The sequence below is a fragment of the Salmo salar genome, chromosome 17 (genome assembly GCF_965601325.2).
Source record: "Salmo salar chromosome 17, fSalSal1, whole genome shotgun sequence".
NCBI lineage: Eukaryota > Metazoa > Chordata > Actinopteri > Salmoniformes > Salmonidae > Salmo > Salmo salar.
Genome location: NC_138307.1, coordinates 48,839,939 through 48,849,881, shown reverse-complemented (window position 1 = coordinate 48,849,881; position 9,943 = coordinate 48,839,939). Strand labels below are relative to the sequence as shown.

Here is a 9,943-nt window from a genome sequence, read left to right as displayed (position 1 = left end):
TCTGAATTAAAGCGTTCCAGTGCTGCAGGCAGGTCTTGAACTTTGACCTGTCATTGGAGGGTAAGCTCCTTACACCTGAGGCACCAGCTCGTTTACACTATAAACATGTCTCTTCCTATATGTATATTTAACATAGACTATGAAAATGCTTTCAAAATAGTCCAGGCAGATGGGTTGCCTCCCACATTAATGTCCAGCATACTTGTGCTGTTGCCTTACGTCTTGGATTTCTGAGGCTACGTTCAACACAGAGTGGAAATTTGAACCCACAACCCCATAATTGCAAGGCAAACTCAGGCAGGGATTCAATCAGATCACGTGTTATAGGTATTGCAGCTTTTAAAGGCAATGTTCCCAGAGATCCCATTCACAGTAAAAGCTGCATGCTGGCTCAATCGCAAGTTATATGCCTATAACCCGCAATCGGATTGAATCCTGGCCTCAATCTGGGTGCCCTATATCCTACACAGCACATATCCCAGATCCAGCACATCTACCTACCAGCCTTTCTCTCTCTGTCTGAAGCCAGCAGAATGTGATGGAAGTCTGTCGAGAGTCCAGTGTTGATTGGTAACCATCTCTCAGATTCTTTCTTCACTTCTCAGGATTACTGCTAGAGGGCAAATTGTGGGACGTGAAACTGCCTAATACTGTCAACTGATCATGAGAAACACGAGACATTCACTACTCTATGATCATGGTGTTTAATGGCATCAAATAAAGGATGAGATATTGTAACTAATCCACACAGGTTCTGTAAGTGATTCTGGACAACATTTAACCATTCTAAAATGAGTTTCCGCCCCAAAATTAAAGACGTATCTTATAACTACTTTTCTGCCCTGAGATGAATACCTTGATGTCAGAGTTGGGGTCAATTCTGAATTGAGTTGTGAATTCTCTTCAAACTATTTAAAATAATGACAGTGGTGTGAAATACTCTAAGATCATGTTGTGGGTTGTCTATAATTTCCTTAATGTCTTTACATTTCCCAGAACGCATTAGATCAAACACTAGTATGAAGGGAATAAGCTAACATCTCATGACAAAGAAAAATACTGGTTTGAGTTATAATCAAACTAAAGCCTATATTCAATCAGATCAAGTGTTAACCGGCAATAGTCTCATTTGCATTAGAAATTCAGAACAAGAAAGTGTATGCTACATAGAAATAATCATGCCCAAATTGAAAAATCATTTAACAAAATAATGACGATTTCTATCATCCTAATCGAGGTGTAGATTACAGTGTTCAAACTTGTAAAAAAGGCTTCATGGGATTTCTTTTAATGCAACGCCATGCAGCCAATGGCAATGTCCGCTTTAGGTAATAATGCTGGGAGTCGCTTGTAGATTTGACAGATCTAACAGTTCCACCTCCGTTGTCAAAACAACCACTATGCAGATGTCTGCTAAAGATCTGATTGAATAGAGCCATAATATTTGACATGGTATGTGTATTCTTTGCATTAACAAGTGGCATATGCTTTTTATAAAAGATTTGTCAAATTAATAGACTTTCATGTCTTAGTTTAATTGGTTTGAATTAAATTCTATTTCCTTCAATTCAAATTCTGCTTCCTGTGGGCTGTGGCAAATTAAATTCAGAATTGACCCCAACTCTGCTCGACGTATCATAAACCTTAATGTAAAACAAACAGAAACAAGCCAATTCTGAATAGCTGCCGAGCAAAGTAGACAGTTATTAAAGGTGGGGGTGTGACTGGAAGCTTCTCTCTAGCTTTCTCCGGTCGTTTTGGGGAATGGGGTGGGGTGTGTCCCGGTTAAAATGCCGGTCTCGGAGTGCTTCCGGTGGGATTCCAATTAGAATCAGGTGCTCTTGCCAGTGTCCACCTTCAGGTCCTTGGCCACCAGATTAGACGTTACCGGGTGCATGGCTGCCCGGTGGGCTATGAACACACGCACCGCCTCCTCACGATACTTATCAAAGTTGTACACCTCTCTAAAAGAAGGGAGGGAGAAAGAGAGGGATTAGGTAGAACACAAGCACAAAGGGTCCCTAAGTAAGAGAATAGGACTCGTGTTTTTAACAAGATGTTGCCTAGAAATTATTCGATCCAGAAAGCACAACAACGCATGGCATCTAATAACACAGATTGTCTCTCAGATAGTGGCGCCGCTGGTTACTTGAATAGTGGCCGTGTGAACTTCATCCTCCCCTGCTCTGTCGCCATCTTCAGCGCCATGGGAACGGCATCCTCCCACTTGGACTTGACACACAGCCGCAGCCACCTGGAAGAAGGGAGCCAACCGTGAGAGACAATGACGCACACTTTGCCTGTACATACTGCACGATGGGACCCCAGAACAGGAACTCACCTGAAGCGGATCTCTGCGTTGTTGAAGGCGTTGAGTTGGTACACTTCCTGCATCCTCTTCACATGGCTGAGGGGGAGGGGCTCCTAAGGGGTAGAAGATACGGTCATTGGTCTGCTTTGGATTACAATAGAACGATCACATGGCTTATGGAAGGTTGCTATGATGACCAGGTGAGTGACAGTGAGGCGTGTCTACCTCTTGCAGGAGCAGAGACAGGAACTCTATAAGCTGGTGGGTGGAGAGAGTCTTCACATCCACCTCACTGAAATTCCCCAGATCCCCCTCTTTGGTCTAGAGGGAGAGAGAAATGAACATACAGTAAAACTTGTAAAAATGTTCTACCATCATGAGGTTCTAGAACATACACATTATCAATGTGGAGCATGTACCCTCACCTTCACCCATCTCTTACACAGCGCGATGCAGGCATCTGCCATGGTGGTGTCATATCTGGGAGAGGAGGGTGGCATTGATTTAACACACACACACACACACACACACACACACACACACACACACACACCTCATATTGAGTGGACAGGTAAACAGTGACACAGCTAAAAACAGACCCACAAAATAACAGAAGTGTGGCTCAAAAGGTGTAACAGTTGAGTGATTCCCGAGTGAAATGGTTAGGTAAGGTAAACCCACTGTGGTTTGACGGGGGGCATCCCAGGGGTGTGCATCCAGGCGTTCCAGTCCACCTTATTCAGGATGTCCACCTGAGATCGGACAGGGAGCAGTAAAGGTGAAACAGAGAAACGTTCAAGAGCCACAGCAAGGAGCTTTGATAGCAGCTTGGTTAGGTGGAGAGTGGTGGTTACTGTACCTTGTTTTTAAAGTAGGTGAAGAGGTACTTCTTCCACTCCTCAGTAGTGACGCTGCTGTAAGCAAACATCTGGATGTACGACTTCACAAAACCCATAAACACCTCTGTAAGAGACACAGCCAATTAACACGAAGCAAGTGACTTCAATAAAAAAAAACTAATTACTGAATGAAATGTGTGTGTGTGTGTCTCACCAGGTCCTCCCATGAGCTCCTCCAGGTGGTACAGAAGAGAGAAACCCTTCTCGTAGGGGACAGAGGAGAAGGCATCGTCAGGGTCCACCTCATTCATGTTGGGAACCAGGTTGGTCAGAGGGTTGTTGGCCCCAAACGTGTTCACCTGGGAGACAGAGGAAACAGATCAGATAAGGTCGGGCACACACACACACACACACACACACACACACACACACACACACACACACACACACACACACACACACACACACACACACACACACACACACACACACACACACACACACACACACACACAGGTAGAAATGAACATGTAAGTGGCTTGTCTTTCAGTGAAGTCAGACATTACTTAAGCCTTGTTCACACTGCATGCCTCAATGCTCAAATCCGTTTTGGAACACTGACTGCCCAGACAGCAAGTTACAAGTGACAGAATCGGATTTCTGTGTGTCTACGCTAATTGTCATAGTAACGAAGGGTGTGTGCACAGTGGTGTAGGCTGATTGGTGGCGGCGCTCGTGCCTCCTATCACTCAGAAGTTATGTAGCAAGCCAAGGTGGACGTTTCCTAGTTACTTTGAATGATCAAAATCATAGCGTTAGAACACATTTAAAGCCTCAAATGACACGATGATCTAACTTTCAAAAACAAGTCATTTTTTGGCTAGCCACAGCAGTCAACTAGTTAGCTAGGTAGCTGTTTAGCTCTCTACCGCTCACCTCACTCATTTGTTGGTGAACAATTAACAAGCTGGTTAGCTACCACATGTTCTTGTCAAACTGTCAATAGAGTAGCTAGCAAGCAACAAGATATGCCAAATAAAAACCACTTGAGAGCAAATTAATCCGATTTGACAAGTCGCATGGCCAGGAATCAGATGTATATCTGACTTCAAACCACCTGCGAAAGGTGGTTTGAAATGTGACTTGAAATATCCGATTCCGTGTTCTTTTTGGCTGTACAAACTTCGGGAAAAATAACAGATTATATTAAAAAAAAAATGGATTTGAGTCACTTCAAACTGCCAAATGTGAACAAGGCTTTGTGTACCAGTGTGTGTAACAGTGTACTCATGCATGCGTGTGTGTTCTCTCACCGATTCCTGCAGGTCCTTCCAGCCGCCCATGGCCTTGAACTGTCTGAACTGTTCACTCTCCATAGACCTGCCAATCATTCTCTCAAGGTACACCGTGTGACCCTCGTTCAGCCTGGAGAAGGAAGGGTCACAGACACCAACTATGAACTCAATAACTCCGGAAAGCGATCTTCCTTTTCTATCTCTCCATCCCATTTGTCTGATACTCAGTTATGGCTAATTTCACCAATTGACATGATATCATTCCCATTCATTCAAGTGAGAAAAGAACATTGAGAGAATGTTCTCTCTGTGCCGTACCAGAAGTGCTCCCACGTCTTGTTGGTCACCAGGTTGCCAGTCCAGCTGTGAGAGATCTCATGGGCTATGACCTGGAGAGAGAAACAGGAGGACACGGGTTGACACACCATTACACAGATATAAACACATACTCGAGAAGACAAGTACACCTGTGAACTGTGTTTACTTACATTGGACAAGGATCTGTCTCCAGCCTAGAAGATAAACATAGGAACAAAGGAAGGTTAAAAGAAAACACACAGGAAGGGGGATTTGGTATTGTGATGTGTGTAAGGTGTCTCACCAGTAGTGTGGGGGTGGCAAAGGTAAGGCAGGGGTTCTCCATGCCTCCATACGGGAAGGAGGGGGGCAGGACCAGGATGTCATACTGGCCCCACACATACGGCCCCGCAAGGTCCTCAGCTGTCTTCAACATGGTCTCTGTCTGAGAGGGTCACACACACACACACAGACACACACACACACACTTCAATATTAAACTCTGCTGATGTAGAATGAGTGGGACATGGACAAATCACCTACGTACCTCACAGATACACTAAATACTGAGAAACTCACCTCTGAGAACTCAAAAGCTGCCTTGTCCACAAACTCCTTCTCTGACCAAACACGAGACCTGGGCCCAATCTCTCTTGTAAAACAACAAGAAAACATTTATTACTAATAAATCACTGATCATTTATTAATTTAAAATAATTAGTAGGAAAACAGGGTAATAGTTACATGTATGGGCGTGTGTGTGTGTGTGTGTGTGTGTGTGTGTGTGTACCTGCTCTCCAGAGCTCCCACCACGATGGCAATGAGGTAAGAGGGCATGGGCACCTGGGAGGTGTCAAAGGTCAAAAATGGTGAAATCAATCAAACACAGCGGTCAGACACACACAGCCATGTACCTGCTCCAACACCAGTCTCTGAGAATGTACTTAAATTCAGATTGCAGGCATGCTAAGACGGGTTCCTTTTGTTATCTGGCTGTTTCATCTAAACTTTCCTTGTAATGAACTCGTTATTGCTTGATCAGCAGCTACTTTGGCAGCGCTGTACCTTGAACAGTCAAGCCAAAAAGCAAGACTGACAGTATTAAGCTATGGATGACAATGGATGGTTGGATGGAGAGATGGATAGAAAGTGATAGAGAATAGAGACACTGACTGGTTGTCTGAAGCGGTAGATGACCCGGCTGCTGTCCTGGGGATCAGGCTCCTGTCCGTCCCGTACAGCACTCATCACAGCCACCAGCTCCTTGGGGACAGACACCTGGGCATAGTAGGTGTGTTTCATAGCGGGGGTATCCTGGCAGGGTACCATGCTCCTGCAATGGGTGGCCTGGAGGGGTTTGAGGTGGTTATTAGCACATTGCTACATCAGCCACCTAATCTGGATTTATCTCCAAGAGGGGACAAATACAATGAATTGAAGTAAACAAAGTAATATTGAGTGCAATAATATAGAAGGTTGTTAATATCAATATCAGCGACAAAGGAGCCAATGATCAAGGTCCTTTCATAAAGCTTATCTGTGCTGCAGCTGAACACTGCACCTTTGGACACACAGGTGATACAGGAAAAAGAGGGAGAAGAGGGATATATAATGAAGAAGGAAAGCAGGGGCGAAAGCAACCTCAACTGGCACAGGTTACTATAAAATGATTACATCTTTCTTCTGCTAAGAACTTCAAAGAGCAGAACAGGTTTTTGTGTGCGACTACAATACAATTGGCCGGATGTTGCAGAAGATGGGGTTGGGAAAGTGTTATTTTGTGATGTCTTTTGAGGCAGTCGTACAACTACTCTGACAGTTAAAATGACCGTTGGGCAAGACTGGCATCCAACCAAAAATGAAGACGTTTCATGTTTGTAGAAGTGCATAATTCGTCTCACATCTTGCACTGGTTATGACCATTTTACAGCACTTTTCCTCTGATAAGAACTTCTAGCTACAGAAGTGTGCGTGACTACAGGTACACTGGGCAGATGTTGTGTAAATGTTCCATTTTGATGCCACAGCAACTGCTTTTACCATAAAAGTACTGTTCATGGCGCAGTCTTTTGTAAAAAAAAAAGAAAACAAAAAGAAGACTTAATGTTTGTGCATGTCCATAAACTCACAGTGTGTGTGTGTGTGTGTGTGTGTGTGTGTGTGTTACCTGGCATTGGCTGAAGAGGTAGGGGTGTTTCTTCCCAGCAGTCTGTTCAGGAGTGAGCCACTGCAGCGCAGAAGCACTAGGTGCCGTCTCATAAGTCACCTCCACGATCACATGCTGACCCCTGAGAAACAAACACACACACTAAATATTACCCCTAAACCAGCATCCATCAGTTCAATGTCTGAGGGTTGAGTTACCTGGGGTGCAATCAGTGATGTGCAGTCTTCTGAACGTTACAGATAGAAATGGAGTGAATAGAGAAGACACTATTCCCTACTCTATATGACAAGCAATCATATGTGTTCTACACAATTCATTTCTATCTTAATGTTCTGTAACATTACATCCTCCTGAACAGGCCCCTAAGGTGTGGTTACCTGGAGAGGTCAAAGGGCAGTGTGATCTCCAGAGGGGTTCCCTTGAAGCTGTGCTTGGGTCCCAGAGCGAACTTTGCTGCCTGTCCATTGGCTGTTACCTTAGAGATCTTCAGGTCCTTCGTGTCAAGGGTCTGATCATAGGAAGGATGGAGAGAGAGAGAGGAAAGAAAAAATAAAAAGAAAGAGAGGAAGTGGGGCAATAAGTTTGGGTATCCAACAGTGTGTCAGCAACTACAAGAACCACATCATCCATCTTCCCCCAGATTGTGACTGTAAAACAGCTGTCACCATAAGAAATACACTGCTCAAAAAAATAAAGGGAACACTTAAACAACACAATGTAACTCCAAGTCAATCACACTTCTGTGAAATCAAACTGTCCACTTAGGAAGCAACACTGGTTGACAATAAATTTCACATGCTGTTGTGCAAATGGAATAGACAACAGGTGGAAATTATAGGCAATTAGCAAGACACCCCCAATAAAGGAGTGGTTCTGCAGGTGGGGACCACAGACCACTTCTCAGTTCCTATGCTTCCTGGCTGATGTTTTGGTCACTTTTGAATGCTGGCGGTGCTTTCACTCTAGTGGTAGCATGAGACGGAGTCTACAACCCACACAAGTGGCCCAGGTAGTGCAGTTCATCCAGGATGGCACATCAATGCGAGCTGTGGTAAGAAGGTTTGCTGTGTCTGTCAGCGTAGTGTCCAGAGCATGGAGGCGCTACCAGGAGACAGGCCAGTACATCATGAGACGTGGAGGAGGCCGTAGGAGGGCAACAACCCAGCAGCAGGACCGCTACCTCCGCCTTTGTGCAAGGAGGAGCAGGAGGAGCACTACCAGAGCCCTGCAAAATGACCTCCAGCAGGCCACAAATGTGCATGTGTCTGCTCAAACGGTCAGAAACAGACTCCATGAGGGTGGTATGAGGGCCCGACGTCCACAGGTGGGGGTTGTGCTTATAGCCCAACACCGTGCAGGACGTTTGGCATTTGCCAGAGAACACCAAGATTGGCAAATTCGCCACTGGCGCCCTGTGCTCTTCACAGATGAAAGCAGGTTCACACTGAGCACGTGACAGACGTGACAGAGTCTGGAGACGCCGTAGAGAACGTTCTGCTGCCTGCAACATCCTCCAGCATGACCGGTTTGGCGGTGGGTCAGTCATGGTGTGGGGTGGCATTTCTTTGGGGGACCGCACAGCCCTCCATGTGCTCGCCAGAGGTAGCCTGACTGCCATTAGGTACCGAGATGAGATTCTCAGACCCCTTGTGAGACCATATGCTGGTGCCGTTGGCCCTGGGTTCCTCCTAATGCAAGACAATGCTAGACCTCATGTGGCTGGAGTGTGTCAGCAGTTCCTGCAAGAGGAAGGCATTAATACTATGGACTGGCCCGCCCGTTCCCCAGACCTGAATCCAATTGAGCACCTCTGGGACATCATGTCTCGCTCCATCCACCAACGCCACGTTGCACCACAGACTGTCCAGGAGTTGGCGGATGCTTTAGTCCAGGTCTGGGAGGAGATCCCTCAGGAGACCATCCGCCACCTCATCAGGAGCATGCCCAGGCGTTGTAGGGAGGTCATACAGGCACGTGGAGGCCACACACACTACTGAGCCTCATTTTGACTTGTTTTAAGGACATTACATCAAAGTTGGATCAGCCTGTAGTGTGGTTTTCCACTTTAATTTTGAGTGTTACTCCAAATCCAGACCTCCATGAGTTGATAAATTGGATTTCCATTGATTATTTTTGTGTGATTTTGTTGTCAGCACATTCAACTATGTAAAGAAAAAAGTATTTAATAAGATTATTTCATTCATTCAGATCTAGGATGTGTTATTTTAGTGTTCCCTTTATTTTTTTGAGCAGTGTACATAATTCTATCTCTACCTGGCCCTAAGTCGCTGACTACATTTTCTACACCTGCTCTGAGAAACACAGTATGAACTCAGTTCTAAAGTTCACGTGTCTGGTATCACATGCCAACTCGACCTGTCAAAGTCTTACTGTCACTGAGCAGAACAGTGCCATAAAGCACATATGGCTAGCTACATATCATTCCTGAATTGACCCACTAATGATCAGATTTACAATGAGTGATATTCAGAGCTTGTCTTGCAGCAGTGTGTGATACGTTGTGTCTGATAAACTCAACCAAATGCTTTGTAGTAGTGTACTGAAACAGGTGAACTGAAACAAGGCTTTTTCCCACGTCAAGTTTAGTAGTAACACAAAGGCATTTTCTAGCAAGAATGAATGAACTTGGCTAGCTCGTTTAATAGCTTGCTGGCTAACCAGATTGAGAAATGAGATGAATACTGTACCAAAGACGTGAAATTATCCACTAAAACCTCCACGGTGAGCGCGACCTTAGCTTTGATGACATGGCTGTCAAAATCCACATGGTAGGTGAGATTCAGGTGCTTGGTAACGCACTTGGAGAAGGAGGAAAATGAGCAGGGGTCTGTAGCTGAAGCCATGTTCTGTCCAGGATCATGAAGAGTGAGCGCAAAGAAACTTGCATTAGCTGTGAACTACAACCCGGCTCACCGCACGTCCACGTGACAGCGCCCTGCTGCATGCATTGTGGGGGTTGTAGTTTAGTCTGGACCTGAATGTGTTGAGTTTCTTTCTAAATGAATAATCAAAC

At 45.2% G+C, this 9,943-nt stretch overlaps 1 protein-coding gene across 1 annotated transcript; it reads right to left on the bottom strand.

The window, feature by feature from the left end:
* Window positions 1–690: 690 nt before the first annotated feature.
* On the bottom strand, window positions 691–9,911 carry LOC106576033 (leukotriene A-4 hydrolase). Its single transcript, XM_014152853.2, has 18 exons — window positions 9,618–9,911; window positions 7,287–7,417; window positions 6,910–7,030; window positions 5,916–6,089; window positions 5,533–5,585; window positions 5,322–5,394; window positions 5,047–5,187; window positions 4,934–4,957; window positions 4,764–4,834; window positions 4,464–4,575; window positions 3,365–3,509; window positions 3,171–3,274; window positions 2,993–3,063; window positions 2,737–2,791; window positions 2,537–2,632; window positions 2,342–2,424; window positions 2,150–2,254; window positions 691–1,964 (listed from the first exon to the last, which is right to left on the bottom strand). The coding sequence occupies exons 1-18, from the start codon at window positions 9,771–9,773 to the stop codon at window positions 1,832–1,834; spliced, it is 1,848 nt and encodes a 615-aa protein (XP_014008328.1). The 5' UTR covers window positions 9,774–9,911; the 3' UTR covers window positions 691–1,831.
* Between the last annotated feature and the right edge of the window lie 32 nt (window positions 9,912–9,943).